The sequence below is a fragment of the Tetrao urogallus genome (genome assembly GCF_951394365.1).
Source record: "Tetrao urogallus genome assembly, chromosome: Z".
Classification (NCBI taxonomy): Eukaryota; Metazoa; Chordata; class Aves; order Galliformes; family Phasianidae; genus Tetrao; species Tetrao urogallus.
Window position 1 is genome coordinate 33,699,631 of NC_136816.1, and position 24,530 is coordinate 33,724,160.

The 24,530-nt window shown below is 37.4% G+C and overlaps 1 protein-coding gene across 1 annotated transcript in view; it reads left to right on the forward strand.

The window, feature by feature from the left end:
• The window catches only part of PTCH1 (patched 1), a gene marked incomplete at its 3' end in the record, with an annotated part of 62,202 nt that overhangs the window by 31,944 nt on the left and 5,728 nt on the right, over positions 1-24,530 (forward strand). Inside the window, exons 12-20 of the mRNA XM_079548794.1 lie at positions 416-541; positions 8,048-8,166; positions 9,497-9,896; positions 10,434-10,743; positions 16,255-16,397; positions 18,367-18,550; positions 20,195-20,475; positions 21,952-22,089; positions 23,886-24,028. Of these exons, the coding sequence (XP_079404920.1) occupies positions 416-541; positions 8,048-8,166; positions 9,497-9,896; positions 10,434-10,743; positions 16,255-16,397; positions 18,367-18,550; positions 20,195-20,475; positions 21,952-22,089; positions 23,886-24,028 (1,844 nt within the window). The remainder of the gene's footprint in view (positions 1-415; positions 542-8,047; positions 8,167-9,496; positions 9,897-10,433; positions 10,744-16,254; positions 16,398-18,366; positions 18,551-20,194; positions 20,476-21,951; positions 22,090-23,885; positions 24,029-24,530) is intronic.

Below are 24,530 nucleotides of genomic sequence, written 5' to 3' on the forward strand. Positions count from 1 at the left end.
GTATGAATCTATGGTGTTAATGCATGCTTATTTTGTCTGAAAAATGGTAACAGATGGACATCCATGGACTCCATCAGTAGACAATACATCCTTAAATTGCAGATAATTCAATATAATGACAGTATTAACTTAGTTTTGTCTTTTGAAGCTAGAATCAGATTTTTATAATGTTTTCTACCCACAAAAAGTAAATCAGTATTTTATGTGTCATCTGCTTTTCTCCTGCACAGTATACTTTCTTAGTGTGTTTTTTATTGACGTACTCTTAAATACGCACTTGCATTTGGAATTTCCTTGTGATAGTTTTTCATTACTGCTGTGTTGTATCTGTGGAATGACCATATCATTTGCAGGACCTTGTTTTATTCACATGACTTTTAAGATATGCTGTTGTTTTTTGTTTTTGTTTTTGCAGGACAGAACAGGTGAATGTTTGAAACGAACAGGAGCGAGTGTAGCCCTTACATCTATTAGCAATGTTACTGCATTCTTTATGGCTGCCTTAATCCCTATTCCTGCTTTACGAGCATTTTCACTCCAAGTAAGTTCATGTGCTACTTTGTTAGCTTTTATATGTGTTCCAGTTGTGGGAGACCAATGATGATACCTGTTAGTGACAGTAATAAATCCACATTCAGTGCTTCTGCAGGCTGCTGAATTAGTAGCTATCTGCCCTTGATTCTGCTCCTCCTGTGGAATTTCTTGCATTCTATTAGCTGATGGTAGCGTGCACTGCCATTCCACAACTGGGTTAAGTGCAAAAACCAGGATGCTTGCAACTAAGAAGAGACAAGTCATTAGAAAGATTTGCATTGTTACTGCAGTCAAGATTATTGGACTGCACTTGAGTGTATACTTTAATGTTCCTAAGTGGGAATTCAGTTCTTTCATTCAGGTTTGCCTAATTTGCTGCTTTTTAGAACTGTAACCAACATTCAGTGACAGCAGCAAGAATGCACTTGCCATCATATATATATATTATTATATATTATATAATATATATATATATATATATTATATATATATATATATATATTATATTATATATATATATATATTAATTGGGAGCAAGGCAATATGTATATTTATATATATATAAAATCTCCTGAAGAGAACTTCAGGAATTTTATATTACAAGTACTTTGAGAGAAAACATTAATTTTATGGGCTGAAACATGTATTACTCTCTCCTTTTTCCCTCCATCTTCTCGTATTTGTTTCTGATAATATGCCTTCAGGAGGATGAAATATTAACGATGCTGAAGAAAGCTTTTTTTTTTATAAACAAACTACTTGAAGAAATCTTTGGGAGTTTCCTATCAGACATTGCTTTGACACAAAAAGAATTTATAGCGCTGCCTGACCTTGATGTGGGACAGACAAACTACTTTTTCAGGAGTCATTTTTCTTCTGTCATAGAGCGGGTTTTTCTATTATTTTTCATTCTCCTGCAGCTCTTGGCTACCCAGAGGAAGCAAAGACTTTAGTTTTTTCTTAGTATGTGGCAATTAATGCTGTCAGAGATTTAGATATGCCTGCTTTAAGCTGTAAAGTAGTAAACTTTACAGTAGTAGTAGAGATGGCAGCTACATGATCAGTAAGTTTTAGTAACTCATTTGCCATTTTCATCTCAATAGGCAATTTGGTATTGAACAATGGAGGAAGTAAAGGCCTCTTTGGTTTGCTGCACAGTTGGGCAGGTGTCTGTGGCAACTAAAACTATGGCTGAGTCCTGAGTGGTTAGCAGAATTTAGCTCTGCTGATTTGCTGAAACCCAGATGTCTATTCTATAGGCGATGTAATAGTTACATAATAGAATTATAATTGTAGCAAAGACTGGTCTCTGTATGTGGAGATTATGTTTGAAGTGTAATACTTTGCAAGAAGTGTTTCGTATCTTCTAAATCTGTAGTCAAGATTCAGCATCCAACATGCACTTTAAACACCTAACAGGATACTGGACATCCTTACCAGGAATCAGAGGAGAAGTATTTTTTTCCTGTCATAGCAGTAACTGTGCTTTTGTAGATGTTACTACATCCTGAACGCATCCCATAAGAAGTACTTAACAGAGATTAGCCATTTTGTCCTAATCATACCTATAAGTTGTTCAGCAGGAACCAACAAAACTAGTTCTTTCTTCTCTAATCAGATTTTGCTCAGCCTCTCATCTCATTCTTTGCATCAGAACATGAATGGTTGCCTTTGGATAGTAAGTGGAGACAACAGCTGCAATTACTGTAATCTCAGTACAAGTTAAGTGTACCTATCCTGAGGTATTTTGTTCTTACCTGCTATCACCATATAGAGTGAATCAGAAAACTAAAAAGCTGTCCACAGAATAAAATGACAAATAAGAAGATCCCAATGAGATTTCAATACAGTCGTGTATGAACATGTCAACATCATTCAGAATGAAAACACTGATCAAAGTCTGTTTTAAGGCAGTGATTAATATAGAATTTATATGTGGGATTGCTTGGATGTTCAAAAACTAGCATTTCAATTGCTGAGTCCTTTCTCACATTTGTAATTTGTCTTTGGTTTTTAAATAACAACCCCATGCATGGGTAACTCCAAAAGTAATGCCTCTTATTTATTTCCATGGAATCTGCAATAGATACAAAGCACACAATAACACTGTTTGGTAGAGCAAATTCTCAGCTACAAAGCACTATTTTACAATGTTGTCACTACCATTAGCTATGCATTTTTGCCAGCAATGAACAAGAGCCCGCATGCTGCACTCATAATAGCCTTCATGGCCATCCAGAGCACAGCTAGTCTTTCACACTGCTGTAACGCATCAACCATAGCCTCACTGTTCTGGCATCTGCTGCTTGGTCTCCAAAAATGTTCAGCAATTGTTGATGAATGTCAGTGGATGCCATTTTTTTTCCACATGGAGGAATTCAATTCCATATCTTTGCTTCATACGCACTTCTGTGTCTGACACTATTTTATTAGACAGCCCCTCTGCAGCCATTGGTTGCACAGCAACAAAATGTCCTGGAATATCAGTTCAATCTCCACTGCCATACCACCACTATTGGCCTCTGATTTTGTGGCCCAGCATAATAAACTAGGTGGCATTATTAAAGGGCAGCCCTCATGTATAGGAATGATTTGAAAATATGGGCAAAAAAAAAAAAGGCAGCCGAAAATCTGTACTGAAGATTTATTGGAACTAGAAAACATGGATAAATCAGAAACCACTATCGCTTATTGTTGGAAAGTAACATCTATTTCTTGCCTTGTCTAGCTTCACCAGGTAAGATCAAAGTCAGATCGTGCATTACTTACAGCATTCAGAATCAGGTAACCTTGGCAGGTTTTCATGGATAGTATGCATTTATATATGGATTTCTTTACTAACACTCTTTTTTCTCCCTTTCTCTCTTGGGCATGTTTAAAGAACTCACTGCCATCTTTGATTGCTTTTGACTCAGAAGGCAATGAAATATTGCAGTTTATTTTCCACAGTGGCTACCTTCTTCTCATCTAGGTAGTGAATTTTTAACAGATGGGCTTAGAAAAAGAATTGATCTTGACCTTATTTACTCTTCATTCACTTTTCTTAAGATACTACAAGATAATTTTCAAAGTTTCCATAGCTTTTGAGGCCCATTATTTGTAAAATAATCCAGCTGCTGAGGGAGAATAAATGATTTCCTGCATGTACAAGTCTGTCTTTTAGTTGGAAGCTGACATTTTGCGTGTCCATGCTTTCTTCTTTTTCAGCTTCTGTTCTGATTTCCAGCGAAAGCAGCTTATTGATAGCCCTGAGTTGTTTGTTTACTTCATGGAACTTAAACTCTGAAAGCTTGCTGTTGTTTTTGGAGTTTACTGGATTTAGCTCTTGCTGAGTTAAAAACAAACAAACAAAAAAAGATCATTTTGAAAGTGAGATTTTAGAAATTAATTTTGTTATGTGGCAGAGACTGTGTTAGTTTCTTGACTGTTTGCATTTTTTCATTTGTTGATCTAATTAGCTCCTTACTGAAACAGTTTTAGGCTTCATGAAGCTGATGGTTTCTCAAATAATTCAGTCCCAAGAATCACCTATAAGAAAATGCTTAGAACTTTGAGCGAATAGGTTCTGAATTTTTAGATGTTTCATTTCTTAAAATTGGGCGTGGATGGGATAGAGAAACATTATCACAATTGCAGAGAATCAGAAAACTGATTCAAAATTCACAGTAGAAATATCTTAAATTTGTTCTTTATTTTGAGTGTGAATGAAGGAGGTATGGCAGAGTATAACTACTGTTGAGCTGAATTTTTTCCTCAGACAAAATGTTAAGACACCTTTATGGAATACATTCTGCACCAAAGAAGAGAATGCACAGTTTCATAAAAATTCACCTAACTTTTCTTGCTTATAGTGGAAACTTCCTCCCCAGCAGTTGAGGAATGGTGTAGATTTAGTAGTCAGTAGAGGTGGAACTTTGCCCAACAAGTCTTAGCAGCAGCTTTTTCCCTCACAGTAAGAATGACAAGGTTTTTTTTTTTCTTTTTTCTTTTTTTTTCCCTAAATGTAAGAGTACATTACCAGGTGGTGGTGGTGGGTTTTGTGGACAGAAAGAATGTAGGTTTTTAAACTCATTCAAATCATCTTACTCTGCTGCAGTGGTTTGTCCCCCTGCTTTTACCGACGTCTTTTAGCTTTCCCTGCTCCTGACAAGAGAATTTAACAAGCAAAATTAAAGCCTAAGGGGAAAAGGAAGGGGGAGATGTGAGACTGTGCGTTGTCAGGGGGGAGTTGCAGATAGGCAGTGGTGGAGTGGAAGTTTCCCTGACAGACCTCCTCGTCTGTTCATCACCTCTAGCTATACAGCACACACAGTCTCCTTGGGTGGGCTGCCAGGAATGGCAAATAGCAGCACATACCTTAAGCAGGGCCCCAGCCTACCAGCTTGGCTCCCTTCTCCCTTGCTGCCTCCAACACAGACTGCCATTCTTCTGTTTCAGTTAACAGTTGCAGCAGGCAACTATTAGGCTTATAAAAAGATGCAAAATTGGAGCAAATTTCTCAGAAAATGACCAATGTTTTTTCTGATTAACGCAATATTTATTTTGCTTCCTCCTGATCTCATTTCCTTTAATTTCCCTGTCCAACACTAATCTTAACTTCACTGATTTCTCAGGATGAGAGTCTAAGGCTCTTCCATTTGATCACTCTTTTCTGAAGGGATAAGAGCAGATGCCCTTTTCCCAAAATACTAAGGCATGCTTTCAGCTTGAGTACTGCTAGCAGATTGCCCCCCCTCTGGAAGCTGTGCAACCACAGATTTGTTGGTGCTTTTCAATGGATGTGGTCATTACAGATAGGGAATATTGCCATGATCACATTTTTTGTACGTTTCCATTCCGAGCCATCAGATGTCCTAATTAGTACTGGGAGAGGAGGTGGTGGCTGATGTATCGTATCAGACAGTTAGTCACCTTCACTAGTTCTTCCTTCCTTCTATTAATCTGGCCTTGATTTGCTCTCTCGTGTCACATATTTCCATATGGTTGTGGAGCTGGGGATGTGCAGCAGGAACTGGGAGGCATACTGAACCTTGTCAGGTTACAGGGAGACTTTTGACAAGGCAACAGGCAGAACTGATAAAAGAGCAATGTTTTTCTAAGTTTGAAAACTGAGCACTTTTGCAACCTTGAAATGCTGGTGAGGTAGGTGAAGGAAAGAAAGCCTGCAGCATGCTGGAAATGTGTTAAACTCTAGGGATCTGTTAAAATACAAATAAGAATGGAGGTGATTGTTTAAAAACATTTAACCTTTGGAGATTAGTACTTCAGAAATGATAGGATGCATTGGAAAATCTATTTGATTGCAGGAGGAATGGGAATGCCATGCTAATAAGCAGATTTACTCTTCGCAGTTACATTAGTTTTGATTCTTAATTCAGAATCACCTGAATATAGCTAACTAGTTTTATCTCTGCCATACTCTTAAGTATTTGTTCCCAGGGGTAGTAATGTTTGAGTTTCAAGGATTTTAGTGTCTAAAGAGGGAACCGAAAAGGTATGAACTCTTTTCAGAATTTCACAGAGTAGGAGTAGAGGAATTTTGATTTTTCAGCCATTCAGGGAGAAGTAAGAATTACTGTCAGACATCAGATGAGATTAATTTCAGTAAAACTTCACATTTTAACACTTTCAGTAAAACTTAGCTCATCCTTGACAAAAGAACTTTGTTAGACACAACTGATTACTTATGTCAAATGGGTGATATAATTTTCAGTGGTTTAGTAGCAATAAAAAAAAAAAGTAGTAAGCAGGTCCAGCAACACCATGTTGTCAACAACAGCCATTTGTTTTTGTAACAGATTCGATTTATTCTAGAGAGGATCAAAAGAAAATCACTTTATCTCACGTACCTTACGTACCTTTCTGTGTGGCTATTTATAAATAGTGAAACAATGAATGGATCTTTTCTCTCAAATATGGTTAAATGATAACTAGGTTTTAAATAATAAATAAACACTCATGCAGTAGTTAAGTCTACAAATAATTAGCAGGACCAAAATTATTTAAGAATCTGAAGACAGCAAAAGAGAAACAACAGTAAGCACTACATTTGCATTCAGTGTTTTTATGATTGAATTAACAAGACAGTATTTACATAACTTAATATGCTCTTTGAAACACAGAAATAATATCTAGTCTTTTAATCAAACTTAACAGCTTCAGAAGTCTAAAAGTCATTTAGTAGATTAATACTTTGATTTTGAAAGATAAGAGAAAAATTTAGTACCACAATAGGTCAGGAATTTTTAAAACATGAACATCTTTTCAGCTACCAATTTTGAAGGCTGATTTTTCAAGGTCAAAAGCAGCAACTTATTTATTTTGAAAGAATGACAGCATGTTTGTATCAAGTGCACCACTTGATTTTATTTGTTTTAAATATTAATTCTTATAATTTCATTGTTATGAAACTAGGTTGCCTGTTGCTCATTTGGTAACATAGAAGGTTTAAAACAGAAGGATCTCAGTTTTTTTTTCCCCACTTGTTGATGACTCAACCACTGGGTTGTTTTTTTTTCAGTATATCTGTTACTATACTACTTGTTAACTTCCAGTCTTACCTGTGCTCAGGTTTCCCTTTTTGACAGCTAGAGCTCTTAGTAATTTCACATTACAAGTAAATGCTATTAATGATGATGATTAATGCTGTGCTACGTATGTTTATGGAGATTTCCTGAGAATCTCTGTATGGGAAACGATTTGAAGTATAGTTTGAAGGTGGGCGTGCAGGGATTTTTTTTTCCTTAATTAATGTTCACTTTACAAATTAAAGCAAGTATTCTTCTTCCAATTTAGGATGCATTATTGTTCCAGTTTAAGACTTTTGATAGACTTGGATCATTAGTAGACTTCTGATTAACACAAATACGTAGATTTACTATGTGTTGTTGGATTAGTTTTGCTGCTGCTTAGAAAATACTACGAGGTAATCCCAAAATGTTATTCTTTCTGACTGGACTTCTAAAGTCTTTCAAGTGCATAATATTAGTAGTTTCATTAGAGTTTGATGAACCTTTTCTTCATTATTGATTTTAAAATGTGCTTTAATGTTTAAATAACTTCACAACTGTTAAATGTGAGAGCATCAGACCTTATTCCAGGTTTTCTTATGCTTCCATCTTTTTTATAATGGCAGACTGAACAGAGCGGGATCTCATGCAAATGGGTGATTTATTAATTCATGTCTTTTCCACTTTAAAAATCATGGTGCCACTACATCTCCAGGCACAGACACATTAAAACAGACGAAGTTTAGTATTAAAAGAAACTAACTACAATAGGACTATCATAATGAAACTGAAAAGTAAAAATATAACTCCCTTGAGTTATAACTTATATTGAGTTATATTGAGATATATTAAGTTCCCTTGAGGAGAGGCTTGAAAGTGCCTAACAGGTAGGTATGATAAATGAGTAGGTAAATGGAAACTGAAAGGAGGTTTAAAGCTTTGTAAAAATGATGGCCTCCATGAAGCTAAGAATCAATACTGCTTCTCTTATGACTGATCTCCAGGCAGCTGTTGTGGTGGTATTCAACTTCGCAATGGTTCTGCTAATTTTTCCTGCTATACTGAGCATGGACCTTTATCGTCGGGAAGACAGGAGACTGGATATATTCTGCTGTTTTACAAGGTGAGAATGTGTGACAGATTGATTGATGAGGTGTGTCCTTTTGTGGTCATTGAGTGCTACTGTTCCTTGTCCAGAGTGGGTGTTCACTGCAGCAGTATTTTATTGTCTTGATCATATTGCTAGTGACCAAATTGTGTTTGCTACTGTGATCTGTCTGTGTATTTGACCTTTTGATTTTGATACCAAAGAGAGAAAGGACTTTCCAAAATTTGTTTTAGTGAGTGGCTAGAACAAGGATTTGATCACATGACAGGACTCTTGCTTTCTGTTTCTGATTAAGTTGTATTTTCACTGGACAATTTAATGTGCTTCAGTTTTGGAGGCTTAATTCTCAAAAGTAGGAGGCAATCAGACTGCCCATGTATTCCACCACCAGTAGTTGCACCAAATATTTATTAGAATTTGAGCTTATTTGTATATGAGGAAATTCAGTTAATAACAGCTTGTTTTGTTTAGGTAAGCAACATTCTGAATACCTCTTTTTTTAGGTAGGTTTTATTCATTTGATGAAAAATATGCCATTTTCTGTCATCAGTTTGTCATTTCTTATTTACAAGAAGAGATTTATCTCTGTCAATAAAAAAAAAACCACCACCACCACAAACTAGGTATGTATTATGTTCTCACTTAGACTAAAATATCTCTGTCAATTACAAAAACCAGCACCACCATCACAATATATTATGTTCTCGCTTAGACTAAAATAAAAAGAATGCTTCAAAAAATACTTCTGAAATGTTCTCTCTTCATTTAGCCCATCCTACCTGGGCAATGCCTATGCATGTTTGCATATGTTTACTTCATTTTTAAAACATTCTGTGTGTGTGTGGCATGTGGTTTCAAGCTGCCTCGCAGAAGTCTGAGATCTTACGCAGAAGGCTTAACTATTATTTAACAGTTACTTCAGTTGTTCTAAACAGAAGAACTCAGTATTTTATGTTTACATTTTCATTTAAATAGCCTAATTCTAAGTGTGGTTGCACAAATGCAAACTCACATACACATTACACATTCAGACTGTGTGTGACTACCTGGCTATTGAACTGATTAGCATGTATAATTAATTAATGGATTTACATGAGTCTATCTCGATGTCTTCAGACAAATGGTGGTTTCTGCTTCATTGAGGATAAGAAATCTGTGGATATTTACAATTAGAACCATGTCTAAGTAGCATCTGCATTTAGAATTGGAGAAGATTCATGTTGAAGTATGATAATTAGCATAAACCATCTGAAAGTAGTAGAAACGGTTTCAGGCAGAAGCAGATTATCCTGCCTAGTCTGATTAAAATAAGAATGTAAGCAATGTTTTTTTTCTTCTCTTACAGTCCATGTGTCACTAGAGTGATTCAGATCGAGCCTCAAGCATATGCAGAAAATGACAATATTTGTTACAGTCCTCCACCCCCGTACAGCAGTCACAGCTTTGCACATGAAACTCAGATTACAATGCAGTCTACAGTGCAGTTGCGCACTGAGTATGATCCTCATACACAAGTGTACTACACCACTGCGGAGCCACGATCAGAAATATCAGTACAGCCTGTGACAGTGGCTCAAGATAGTCTTAGCTGCCAGAGCCCAGAAAGCACAAGCTCGACAAGGGATTTGCTCTCCCAGTTCTCGGACTCCAGTGTGCATTGCCTTGAGCCACCCTGTACAAAGTGGACACTCTCAACTTTTGCAGAAAAACATTATGCGCCATTCCTCCTAAAACCAAAAGCTAAGGTAATCGGAGAACAGTTTACCTGTTTGTTGAAAAAAGACTTCTGCGTTGTCTGCAAGGAAAATTGCCCTGACAATAATAATAAACTAAGGAATAAATATTTTGCAATAAACAATAATGAACTAAGGAATAAAATTTTTTCAATAGGAATTCTTAATAATTTTGCAGGTTTGTTCATACTTCAAAAATTTTATATCCCTAGCAGAATAGTCATATAGTTTCAAAGGTAAATTAAAGGGGGGGGAGGGTTTGTTGACTTACAGTAACATAAGCTTGTGAACTATGTAACTAAAGCCATTATTTATTACCATATAAATTTTTTATCCATGCTTTAGAGACCTTTCAGTAAAACACAAATTATCTAAGCCTTGCATTATGTGCATGTGTGTATGAAAAAACAGATAAGAAAAATAGGCTTAAGAGTATGTAGTGATGGGTATTAATGTTGAATCTAGTTCAGTTGTGTGCCACTATGAATTGTTAGTTTCTAAAGAAACCTAAAACGAAATGCATTTCTGTTTTTGTTGTTGCTATTGCAGGTTGTGGTTATTTTTCTTTTCCTGGGCCTACTTGGGCTTAGCCTCTATGGAACTACCCGGGTGAGAGATGGGCTAGATCTCACAGACATTGTACCTCGGGAGACACGGGAATATGACTTCATTGCCGCACAGTTCAAGTACTTTTCGTTTTACAATATGTACATAGTGACACAGAAAGCAGACTATCCAAATGTCCAGCACTTACTTTACGAACTTCACAGAAGTTTCAGCAATGTGACATATGTTTTGTTGGAAGAGGATAGGCAGCTTCCCAAAATGTGGTTACACTACTTTCGAGACTGGCTGCAAGGTAAGAGAAAAATTGCACAAATGTACCTTTATTCTGCATTAGCAAGCACTTAATCACTGTAGTAATATTTCTGTTTTCCAATATAGCCACACAGTTAAAGACTGCTTACAGCAGGGGGATGCCGAGGTTCTGATTTGAGTTTGAATATTGCTTTCCTTTTTCTTCAACAGTTTTCTTCTTTGTTGCTAAGTTTACTACTCCTTAAGACAGTTTTGAAGCTTTTAAAGATTGTAAGTGTGAGAGGCAATCTCATGCCATTAATTTCCAAACAACAACAACAGTGAGGAATTCTGATTAAAATTAGTGGCCAAATATGGTCCAGTGTCTTGGGAAAATAAATGTTTGCTGAGTGTTTTGAGAACAGTAAATGAAAAGTCCCACCTCAGCAATGTATTTTGGCACGGGCTTAACTTTCAGCACGAGCAATCCTGTTGGCTTCAGCTGAGACTGCTGGCATGAATAAAATCCAGTGTGGTTTAGGCATTTTATTGGACCATGAGTGCACCACACGTTCTAGATTTCTAGTCAAGTATCTTTGCTATTTGTGTGGTGCTGCTTTTTCTGAGCTGAATTATAAAGGGGTAGAGGTTGAGATGAGAGACACACAGCCTTTCAGGTACTCTGATGATAATTATACTGAAGTCAGCATAATAAAGATATTAAAGATACTATAATAACGCCTGTTGAGACAAATAATTTTTTTGTATTTAAAATAAATTGTACAGTTACATCTCAGCAAATTTAACTATTCTCTGCTGTGTGCAAGTGCACTCTCCTTGAAATATGCCTATCTCACCTCTGCCATTTTAGTTGAAAGGATCTTCAGCAAGCTTTTTGCCAACAGAAAAATTAATTATGCTGACTTAGTGAGACTGTATATTTTTACCTTAACTATTTACAGATGACAGATGCAGCCAATGATTCTCAGAAAACATTTACATAACTACCAGTATTTGGAGATATTTTCTGCCCTCTGAAAATCTCTTAGGCAGTATTGGGAAAGCAGAGGCATCTAAAGGACATACATAGTAAAATTATTGAGTCTATTGCATATATAATATACCGGTAGAATCAAACAGAACAGAGTCTCAGCTGTTTTATTGTTTTATTTCTATTTTTAAAATGTACTGGGTCCATTCATTGCAGTCTCCTTATTGTAAGTTTTACTTATTTTTTTTTCTCTCATAAGCAAGGGAAGAAAGCAGTGTCAATGGGAAGAAAATTCAGTACAACTTTTGTGTTTTGCCATATTGAAACCTTAACATACCCTGTAGCTTCCTAAGCAAACATATTTCTATGTGCTTTTCCAATCTCTTATAATGCTGGTGTTTATTTTACTTCTTTTCTTTTGGAGAACCAAATAATAACCACAATAGGGAAAGCAGGTTCTACCTTTGGAACCTGTGAGGTAGAAATCTGAGCAGATTGTGTTCAGGATCTTCACATATTAGTGCTGAACATGAGCACAGTTTGACAATAGTAAAATTAAGAAAAGGTGGTCTTGGATCTGCTGCTTTGCTGGCTTCTCACAATGAAATGCTGGAGGCTAGGCCACTTGCTTTTGCTCTGAGATTGCTTTCTTTCCTGTTACTCCCTTCAGAGGCTACCTCTTACCTTTACGTTTGGATGCCTCTTTCTAATCCCCTCCTCGTGGTAAGGGCTCGTCTGTTCTTCACCAACGAATGCCTCCGTATCTCCTCTATGCTGCTTGTACACATTCATATATGACCTTTCCACATCTCCGCTAGTCTTGAGGTGTTACTGTTCTCTTCTTGCCTTTCTAGTCCACTTTAGCCTGCATGTCTTCCTTCCTTCCCCTCTGCTGTTCTTCCTTTAGAGGAGCTGTGAGTATCCTGGTACCCTGGACACAAGGAGCTAAAATTCTACAGGAGTGGTCAGGGACACTTCCATGAAGCCTGATTTGGGATAGTTCAAGTATTTGTGCCAGCCCTGTGACAGACAGCATATTGTTTTGCCTTTTGATCATGCACTAGTTTCAAATTAATCACGATGATCACTGCTTAGTGTTTATATCTGTGTCCTTCCCCCTTCTTTCAACTTTCCTCAGGACTGGAACAATTAGGATGAAACAGCTAACTGCTTTGTTAAGACTGGGCCATCTTGACCGATACTGTATTTACAAAGCAGTAGAGAAGGATACAAGGCATTAACTTGGGGGGAAAGTGAACTATCATAGTAAAAACTGTCACTGTTGTCATATTTAAGGGATTATCTGAAGGTACAGACAGTAGTGAACGGAAGGGTATATGGTCATTGCCAACTAGGATTGAAATCAAAGGAGTGAAGAGAAGGGAAAGTGAAAACAGATTTTACAAATGGGGTGAAGTTTTAGTCTGGGTCGAGGGAATGTCCTTTATGAGATGGAAGTAGTTCTGTTGCTGCATTGTTGTGTGCTGAAGAGAGCAGGATAATCAAAGTAGGAATGACTTTTGAACTATGTGCCTAATTCCTACTGTCTTCACTGGGAATTCAGTACTGTGGAGATTAAAGGTTCAAGATGGCATTCTGACATTTATGCATTTGTTCAACAGTTTACAAAATGGACTGAAGGGAAGCAACAATGTTGTGCAAAAGCATTTTTTTAGGAAGATAGCCTACTTGGTTTAGCTGAATGCTTGTAGTTTCCCTACAGCAGAGTGCTGTCAGCCTGATGCACTTGTCCTTGCAATTTTCCCTGTACTTTTTTTCATGGTATTCAGTCATATTGATGTGCTTTCTGCTACTGAAAATGCAACTGAATAAATGAATGACTAGTGTTAACTTTCAATTGGAAATGTTATTTTGTAGGTGACCAAATTTAAATGAGGTAGCTTGAATTCCCTGGTGGCTTGTAATTAGGCTGGTTTCTGCAAGGTGTAATCTTATATTTCATAGTGCCAACTGTTCACGTGGTTAAGTAGGAATTTCTTCACCCCCTTTTCAGCTTCCCACATAATTCTGGAGGACTTCCCCTCCTTCTGAACTAGAAAGCAAAAGTCACTGCTGATATAAAAATGTCCCATAAGTAACATACAAATTCCCTAATTTTTAAAACATTTCTCTGCAGAAAGGCATCAGCAGAAACCTTCTGTTAATCTAAATTACCTCTGTAGTAGATTAAAAGTCTTTAAAATCATTAGTGGAAACAGTTTATGATAAAAATGCATATGTTGCTAGCAGTGACTCTGCTGTTCATCTCAAGGAAATTTTAACAATCAAACTTTGAAATTCTCTGGAAATGAGGCTCAATTTAGAGTGGTATCTTGGTATTCTTTCCTCAAACTTCCAGTTTCAGCAAGGTCGGTAATAAGATGGCCCAAAGTGTAAAGAAATTATACCTAATGAGAAACAAAGATATAAAAGGGAATGGAGCTGGAGAGTTTATCAGACTTTTAGGAGCAGTGAAGGGACAGAGAGTGAGAGATGTGAAAGAGCTGAACTTCTGCCTGTTGCAGTGTAAAATATGCTCATCTTTTTTAGCATACCTTTCAACACAGGTTGGTCAAGTTACATATATATTTAGTTTTATATATCAGTTTAGCCCTGTGACAGGAGCTACATATTAGTCTGGAAGTTCTACCTACATATTAGGATGGAAATTCTTCCCCAGGCATTGGTTAGCATAGCAGTTTGCATGCTCCTGTTACCAAAGGAAACAATTTCTACTTAAAAGTTGAGCTGGTCTTTGTTGGGCTCTCCTTTTTTTCCCCTCATGCTTTTTTCTTCTTACTTCCCCAAATCATCACTTATATGATAATTATGGTAGCAGAAATGTTCTCACCTAGCCACCTCCTGAGAAACTGAGAACTGAACTGTGTTCTGGAAGGATGGGTATGTATTTCTTCAAGTCTTAAATAGTGTTTTCCCACTCAAAGGGCACCAACAAGCAGCACTGTTAAGGGGGCTGTGAAGTTCCTTTGGTGATTTCAAGAAGCCTGGTGGGGAAGCATCCTCATCCTGGACAAGTATCAAGGGGCTGCAATGATAGATTTGGCAGGCCTGTTGCATCACTTTGTTCCCAACTTCCTGGCTTTACCATTGGGAGCAATTTTGTAGACAGCACAGGAGGCAGCTTTCTAGGGGAGTGGGCGTTTTTTGATGGTGTGAGCACCTAGGCCCCAAGGCAGTGTCAGGCCATATTTTCTCTTCCCTCATTCTTATCTCCTTACAGCTGTAGCTAACCTATCAGATCTGTAATGATGGTTTTCATTATAGCTCCTCAGTGCAGCTGTGAGGTGGGCTGGTGATTTCTACCACCACCACCACCTCCTGGCCTTTTCCTTCCCTTTCCTGGACATGCGGTTTGTCCTCTGTTTGCACAGAGTCTACTTGTACCAGGCTGTGGCTTCCTGTTCTAAATATGATCCAAATTTGTACCGTGAGGTGTTCCTCCCCCTTAAAAGGTGGCAAAGAGGAAAATAACAGTTGAGACTGAATAGGTGTTGGCTGTGATCTTTACATGTGCTGGCAGCAGATCCCACGACTTGTATTAGCTACACAAGTTGAACAGATGGAACAAATTGACAAAATCGTGTTCACTCACGCTGTGCTCGAGAAGCAGCTGAGTTGCTGTTTGAAGTTTAAAGTTTGAGTGTGTTTTTTTTTCCTCTTGTAGTGGAATTTCTGGTTACATCGTTCGAGCTGTTGCCTCAGTGCTCTGCAGTAGCCCAGAACGGTTAATGAGAGTGGTGTGTGTCCTCCTCTGTGGCTTAATGCACTTGGCCAGGATTCTGCTGGGGAGGGAGAAAAGGGGGAAGCATGGAGGGTGTTTTTCTGCCAGATAATGGACTAATTGGTTCTCTGGCTTCAACTACAGGGCAGGCAATTATGTTAAACTAAGGCTTAACTCAGCCTCTTCTTTTTTGGCACCATCCAAGTCAGCTTTGTTTTGAGGGGAAATAAATGCAAATGTGGTAGTGGATTTTGAGTGTGATGATTCTGAAATTGTATATCGTTGAGGAAAAATACTTTTTTTTGCAGACATCTTTAACACTTCCCCACTTTTTTCTCCAAGCAGAGTGCTTGGTTGCTGACTCACATATAGCATTGCTGTCAAGCAGTGGTGAGGCTATGAAAACTTGGAAAAATCTCTGAGGATGTCAGATCTGAGAGTCTTATTCTTATCCCAAATCTCCTCTATATGATGAGGTTACTGGTTGTGATGATTGGTAACTCCAGTGCACATTGCATCTGCCATTCAGCTTTGCTGCTCATCATGATGTAAGAATGGTCTTGAGGCTTCTCCTGTGCACCTTCTGGTTTCTCTCACTTTTTTTCTGCACAGAATACAGAATGTGCTAGCAGTACTTATGCCTTACCACACAATGACTGAATGAGGAGTGCAAATATGAGAGGTTGCAAATGGATTTTTTTTCTTCTTGCTTTAAGCCATAGATGGTCAAAGTTTACAAAGAAAAGAGTAATTCTTCTTTCTTCCTACTGAAATTTGTTTCTAATACTGATTTCTTACCTGTTTCTTCTATTTTCTCTTTGCTTCTCTTAACTCTTCAGGACTTCAGGATGCATTTGACAGTGACTGGGAAACTGGGAAAATCACTTATAACAACTATAAAAATGGATCTGATGATGCTGTTCTGGCTTACAAACTCTTGGTACAAACAGGCAACCGAGCAAAGCCCATTGACATCAGTCAGGTATTGTATCAGAGTCCTTATTGGTTTATACAGGACTGCACAAAGTCATCAGGAGTCGGAGGAGATGCAAAGAGCATGTTGTAGTCACTTCTCCATCTTTCTGCATTGAAATGTTTAAGTCACACTATACTGCATGGCCTTGCTGACATTGCTAGATCTATGTGTAATTGTTGTCTGGGCTGTGTTGCGAAGCCTTCACAATCAACGCTGGGAATGCCTGTTACTGGTGATTACTGACTGATGTGTTACATGCTGCTCCTGTCTGAAATGCGCTCTGTTTTCACTGAATTTGTTTTGGAAGGTGCATAGCTATGTACGTGGTTGTATGGAGGCTGAACCTACGTGAGACACAGAGCCAGTGCTAGTCATGTTGTCATAAGTAGCATCGTTCCTGATTTGAATCAGATTTCCTTGTAGGATCAACTTTGCTCAGCTCTGGGACGTTGCACCTAGTATTTGCTATCACTTCATTAAAAACCTAAATTTTGAAGAAGATAACTGATGAATGGTAGTATAATATTCTTGTACTGTTGTCATAAATACAGATACACTGTGGTAGAGTCAGGAATGACAGTTGGCTGAACTGCTGAATAGAACACCTGGTCTCCTTTTAGAAGATTATAACAGCATACAACTACTGTAGCCATTGTTAGATGACTGCATACTAGGTTTGACTTCTTTAACTAAAATTGTATTTAAATCAATTTCATCTTTAATAAGAAGAAGACATTCTGCAATCATCTAACTTCTCCTTTCCTTGAATCATTATTGATTCCATGTGCTTTTAGGCAGAGGAATAATATTTCTAATGAGTTTCTTGGCAGATCTGCTTGTTGTTTTTCCTTCTTTCGCTGGCATTAAAGGTGAAAGATTTTATAGAGCACACTATTTAAAGTTACTGTGATGTGTAAAATGCTGCAGTCAGATCAGATTGAAGCTTTAGCAGTGAATTAAGGAAATAAAGGGAGTAGAATAGAAGACCTTAAGTGAGGTTTTGTTTGGGAGTGTGTACCAGGTACACGGTGGAACAAATGTGATTGGACTACAGCTGCTGATACAATTTCCTGTGCCTGGGAGGGAGAAAAGTGTGGTGCAGAGATCTATACTATGCAGATCCAAAGACAGCTTGAAAACATACAGTTGTTGCATATCCTGTGGATTAATTGAATCCAGATCTTTAGAATCTAGCTTTTTTTTTTCTTTTCTTTTTTTCAAATGACCGTCACTGTTGTTTTTCATTTCATTAAAAAGTCCTGAAGCTGGAGCCAGGCCAGAATGTTAAATAAACAAAACAAACAAACAAAAAACCCAATAATACTTCTCACCCCCAGGGTCCTCTGTCAGGGCCCTAGCTGTGGAGTGTTTGGCTACAGAATGCTGGAAGTGTGCCACTGCTGTTTACCCCACAGATACAGTTGCTCATGATGACCTGAGTAACAAAGGGCACTTGTCGACTTTCTTGATGCTGGGCATTTTCTGAATACATAGGTCAAAGTAGGCAAGTGTTAGCAAAATTTATACAGATGTTGTTTTATTTTTATAGCTCTCCTCCATTTACTGGGTGGCATTTCCTTCGGCGTTAACAACAGAGGTTAACTGCACACAGACGTGTATAGGGACTCTTGCCAGATTTTCTTCCCTTTCTTGAAATGTTTCTCCAACTTGGTTGTTTTTTCGTTTGTGGCTACAGGCTCAGAATTCAGCTGTAGTTGCTTCACTCTATTCTGGAACTATCTACAGGTTTAGTGGTTATGATAAATGCTATATGAGTATTAATTTGTAAATAAACACTTTATTATCACTAGTTTTTTAGATTTTATTGTCAAACCAGAGTAGTTTTTTGTTGGTTTTTTTTTTTTTTTTTTGTTTTTTGTTTTTTGTTTTGTTTTTGTTTTTTTGCTGAAAACATTACAGCAAGAGCTCCAAAACCAAAACTCATTCTGAAAGTCTTAATTTTTCCATTTTGCAGTTGACTAAACAGCGTCTGGTGGATGCAGATGGAATCATTAACCCAAATGCTTTCTACATCTACCTGACAGCCTGGGTTAGCAATGACCCGGTGGCCTATGCTGCCTCGCAAGCCAACATCCGGCCTCACCGCCCAGAATGGGTGCATGACAAAGCAGACTATATGCCAGAAACAAGGCTAAGAAGTAAGTAACGTTTCATCTTAACGTCCTACAGTTTATATAAGTGCCCCCACTCTTTCTTTCAAGGACGAGTAACTCTAGTTGGTTGATGCTATACAGGGCTCTGAAGCATAAACAGAACAATATATTATGTTACTCTGTAGCCTCAAGAGACAAATGCACCATTGCAAATGTGGTACCACTGCAGTGTTCTATCATGTTGAAAAAGAATTTTATAGCACTTGAAGTTTCACTAGAACAAGTTGCCCAGTGTGGTTGAGGATGCTCAAGAGAGGGCTCTGGAGGTGTTTGAGGCCAGGCTTGACGGGGATTTGAGCAACCTGGTCTAGAGGGAGGTGTCCTGCCTATAGCATGGGAGCTGGAATCAGTTGATCTTAAGGGTCCCTTCCAAACCAAAATATTCTGTGATTCTGTGAACCTTTAAAAGCTAGTAATAAACATTACTTTTTAGCGCTGCCTGATAGTTTTTTCTGTGGGAGGAACTTGGAAGTTGCTTGAAATTGCTGCCTGTGTTATTCTGAAGTGTTAACACTGAGATTATATCATGTTTGTCTTCAATTCTAAATACTTAAGGGATTCTTATCATGTTATCTCATATGTCTAACTTTCCAGCGCCAATAGGTACAAGAGCTACTTATGTAGGGGAACAATCCTATTTTATGCCATTCACTGTCTTCCCAAGCAGCCAGTTTGCATTGTTTTGCTTCAGCTTTGAGTTTATTGGGAAGATTGCTAGTTGCACGCCAGTGGGAAAATGGAGAGGGCATGTGAGGGAGGCCTGATGCACTTGGAAATGTGATTCGGTAACAAGCTAGCTGTACTTCAGTGAATCTGAACCCTAGAGCTTTTTGGCAGTCAGCCAAGTCTTGTCTTAATGAAAATTTATAGTTGAGATTATAATAGGGCAAATCATGTTTAGCAAGTCAGCTGAATGACCCTGCAGCGTCTGGAACACACAATGGCAGTAACAGAATGCTTGTTGTGGAAGCTTTTTTTTTTCATGTGATACAGTAGACTTAGCGTTAAGCTCTAGAAGAGGTACGTATAGTTTTGGTTTGTCAAATTGAAGGATAACAGGTTATGTTATGTTATGTTCCTTATTGAGCCATTACGTTTATATTAAGGATTTTTTTTTCAAAAGTAACACTGATTTCTGAATGTGGCTCAAAATAGTCAGTGGAAATCTGAAAATTAGCCTACCTCACTGAATATAATTTTCCTCATTTTTAATAACAGGGAAATCACCTCTAATTTCAAAGGAACTGTGTTTGCATAAAATGTGGATGAAATGTTTAACATGACGTGATCTTCTATTTTATACTGCAGACAGGGGCTTTTGGCAGGATAGTCATTAAAATGCACTGTAGCACTGAAGACTAAATACTTCAAAATATATCTGTTGCTCTTAAATTACTGTGAAATTGTTTGGGAACCTAATAGAGACTGTATTTGTCCTTTTGCACTGTATGATGAAGTATAGTCATCTTGTGTATTTAGTTTTAAAATCTTTGTTGCTCAAAAGATATAAAATTAAAATTTAAAAACTTTAAGCATTTTGCTATGGGGAACAAAATGTTTTGTTAATCATGCTCTCTGTGTATCTTCTTCTGCCTAAGCACTCATTTAAACGTCGCTATCCTTTCTTAGTTCCAGCAGCTGAGCCCATAGAATATGCTCAGTTTCCTTTCTACCTCAATGGATTGCGTGAGACTTCTGACTTTGTGGAAGCTATTGAGAAAGTGAGAGCTATCTGTAATAACTACACCAGCCTCGGGATCGCTAGCTACCCAAATGGTTACCCGTTTCTATTCTGGGAGCAGTACATTGGGCTTCGTCACTGGCTGCTCTTATCCATTAGCGTGGTTTTGGCTTGCACATTTCTGGTGTGTGCCCTCTTCCTCCTAAACCCCTGGACGGCTGGGATCATTGTAAGTTTATTATAAGGGTCTTTGTTGAAGTCAAATTCCTTTCAGCATAGCTCTTGCTGTAGTCGGGAAGGTTTTGTTTATGTCTGGGCCTCTGGTGGAGTGTGTATATTGCATCATTCATTATATATTTATTCAACTTGAGAGAGTAGAGTTCACACTAAAGGTACAAACCTTAATAACCTTAATCCTTTGGCCACTTTTTTTTTTTTTTTTTTTGCAGTTTTAAATGTTTCTTATTAAGATATATAAACTTTTGCCCTTGCTCAGATGCATATTAACGTGAGAAGTAAAGAAGAGAGAAAAATCGAGAATTATACTGAAGTTATTCTTATTTATTTATTCCTTCGCCTCTTTTATCAGACAGTGTTAGTTCTCGACTTGCTTGTGACTAACTTGCCTGTAAATTTTCCTACTGATTTTTGAACATGGTCTTTCTGGAAAGACTGAAATGTTTAGGTTGTACGGTGCATACTGTGGAGAGAGTGTAACTAGGCTATTGATGAGAAAGAGTCATAAAATTCTAAATTGAAGAGAATACTCCTCCATGCTTTTTGCAAGGCACCATAAGTCTCACAGTAAACATTCGAGTTAAATTGAATGATGAGGTTCCTATGTTTAACTTCCATAAACTATTGTGTGGTTTATAAAATGCCTGAAGTACAAAAGCATAAAATGGTTACTGGTTTTTGTAATGTACGTTTATACGACAGGTATGTTAAAAGATAAATGTTTAGTCTAGAATATTTTTCATAGCACTTAAGCAATTTATGTTATTATTCTTGATTCATTAACTTGCAAAATCATTTATTGTGGTGCATACTTTTTTCCCTTAGAAAAGGTTTTTTTCAGAGCCCACCACAACGTGTATATTTTATTTTTGCTCAGTTTTAGTTGATTCTATGAATTTCTTCCCCTCCCTTTTCCTCAATTTTTTTTTACAAGATAGATGAAAGAAAAACAAAACTTGCCTTCTGATATAACATTTCCCTTTGTTCATGTCAATCTCCCCAAGTATCCTCAAAGCTCAAAGCTTTTCTGTAACCTGAGAGTCATCAGTTGATTATAGCATTCACTTTCTTATAGGCTTCGAGCCTACTAAGAGTTATGCTCACATATACAGTTCTACGAAAAAGTGTTCCAATACTTGTGGTTGTAAGTTACTTTTTAAAAAATGATTGTCATAATACAGGTGGGGAAAAAAATTGTATGCTTTGATAGGAATCCATTAAAAAAATCAAAAAATAAAACAAAAAACAGTTTTCAAATCAGTGGTAAATTGTAATGAACAGAAAATTGATGCTTGGCCTGATAATTTAGGAGTATAATTCAAATCAGCTCTTTAGCAAGTCTGAGTGTAATGACACATAGGATTGCTTTGAGGGGTACATTTTGTAGTCAAAAAGTTGTTCTAAAGTGTCTTTTTCTTCATTTGTATAGAGTATGAAGAATTACTAATAGCTGTTTGAAATTATCTAGGTGGTGGTGCTGGCTCTGATGACCGTGGAGCTGTTTGGCATGATGGGTCTAATTGGGATAAAACTAAGTGCAGTCCCTGTGGTTATCCTGATTGCTTCTGTTGGAATTGGTGTGGAATTCACTGTTCATGTTGCTTTGGTACGTAAAGCATTTATGTAGTATTTTAAAATAAAATTGCATCAATCTTCTAATCACAAATTCTTAGTTTCATTGAATCAGTAATGTGATTCTCAAAAGAAAATCAGTCAAATACTTCAGACTTTTTTTTGCAACATTTGTATTTCTGAAAGAATTGAGTTGATTTTGATGCAATTGTTCCTAAGTGCTGTGGTTAAGGTCATGAGTAGGGGTCTTGTATCTAGCTGTCTGAGTGATAGATAAATGTAGATAAAGCAGAGCTCTTACTGTATATCACTACAGTCTAGACTCTCTTAGCCACTGTATGCAGTGTGGCTGTTGTTGCTGCTGTGCTGTGTAGCTGTTTGCTCCCTCTTGTGTGTACATTCTGTATTTTATGGAACAGAAACCTTTGAAAGGAGGTTTTCAGAATCACATAATATTGTTTAATGCCCACCGCTAACATTCAAATGGATTTGAGTTCATTTTCCACACGAAAAAGCTGCATTTTGTTTTCAGAACTCACTAATGCACATCAAGCACAGAGTCTGTAGGAAAATGTGAGGAGAGAAGCTCTTTATCTATTTTGTATATGGGAATATAAAATACCCTGGATACATTAATTTTCACTCCACAGACCACTATTATTCCAGTACTAAAGATTAATGTTGCATGGTTTGGCTTGCAATGGAAATTAGGGTTATAAATCTCTCTCTGTATGTGTAAGTACACATCTTTGGTTTGCCTGTCCCACCAAATCATTTTTTGATGTGTTGTCTGATTTCAGCCTTAATTTGTTAGGCAAGTGAAAGTAAGGTTGTAGAGAAGCGAGACTTAAATATCGGGACTAAAAGGAAGATAACTGCATGAACTCATGTAGTTAGCAGGTGATGGAGAATTCCCAAAGAAAGATCATAAGAAGAGTTATTCCTTAAGTTGCTGTCTTCTCAAACTGTTGAATGAGAAGACTCATTAGTTAATTAACTGTTAATTTCTGAGAAGACCAGTTAATAAGAAACCGAGGATTCCTGGTGCAGCTCGTTGAATAAGCAGTCAGAGAGAGAGAAACAGACATTTCAGGAGTCATAGTATATTAGATACTACAGTGTTCAGCATTATTCCTAAGGCTGCTAGCTTTTGAGTAGTAAAAGATAGAAGAGTGTTAAAGCAGCACACAGTCTACAGAATTACTTTATAACAATTGTGCTGAATACACTGGCAGCTTTTCATCATTTGGTAATCTTGTTGGTCTGGATCACGAGATATGTGCAGAGAAATACACTTTACCGATGGACACTTCTTTGTAATGAGACAGAAAGACTTGATGCTTGTACTGAGAATGTGTGCATGAAATTGCAGGCCACTGATCCACGATCAGTGACAAGTGGGTAGGAAAACCAGAATCAATGTTGGCTATTTTTAAAGCAAACTTCCCACTATAGTAACAGAACCCATATCCCTTCAGGAGTGAGGAGAGTAGCCATGTGATTTTTACACATAAAGTATGAACTGAATTATTTCTAGGTGGAAATAAGCAAAGCTGACAACTTCAAATGTCAAATAGTACAAGAGGACAAAATTGTCTCTGAAAGTATTACTCTATGTAATCAGTGCTTGCTCTGGTTTTGTGACTTCAGTAGCAGCTTTGTGCTATCAATGCAGATTCAGGCTATGTCTGGAAGGTTGGCCAGCTATAGAGATATTTTCATACATTATGGACTGAAATAATTAACTGGCAAAAGACTACATGCTGTGAGAAAAGATGTTTGACATGTTGTATATATGTGTGTAATTAAATGAATTTCACTGTTTTGTAGGCATTTTTAACTGCCATAGGAGATAAGAACCGTCGGGCTGTCCTTGCATTGGAACATATGTTTGCACCAGTGTTGGATGGAGCTGTGTCCACTCTTCTTGGAGTATTAATGCTTGCAGGATCAGAGTTTGATTTTATTGTCAGGTAAAGCATTTGTGTGTTTCTTGACTTTATTTTTAGAATAAAAATAAGAGTGCTTTTAATATTTAACCATTTCAGTGTATCTGTCCTTTTATTGTTGTGCATGGCATATCAAGCATGTTTGCATCTTGGTCCTGCTTTCCTTCTGTTCTACTTACTCCTTGTGTGCTAGACCTAGTAGTTTTGGTATTGCTGGTATTAAAATCTGTTCTAGGGAAATTTGACTCCCAGCATGAGAGGGGAAAAAAATGGCCCCTCTTTAGAAAAGCTGGCTAATTACAGTTCTGAATCAGTTCAAAACAGCTGGTACGGTCCTGTGTTAGCTGGGTTTGATGTTTAACTTTTAGATGCTCCAGACTTCTTGTATGCATAAAAATGTGCACTGAAAAGACACACGAACTTAAAAATGTGCTGCAACTGTGCTGCAAGTGATACTCTCTGAGCCATCTCTTTCTGTTTTATATGACAGGTTTATGGCAGTGCAGAAAGTAGGGAGAGAGAAAGA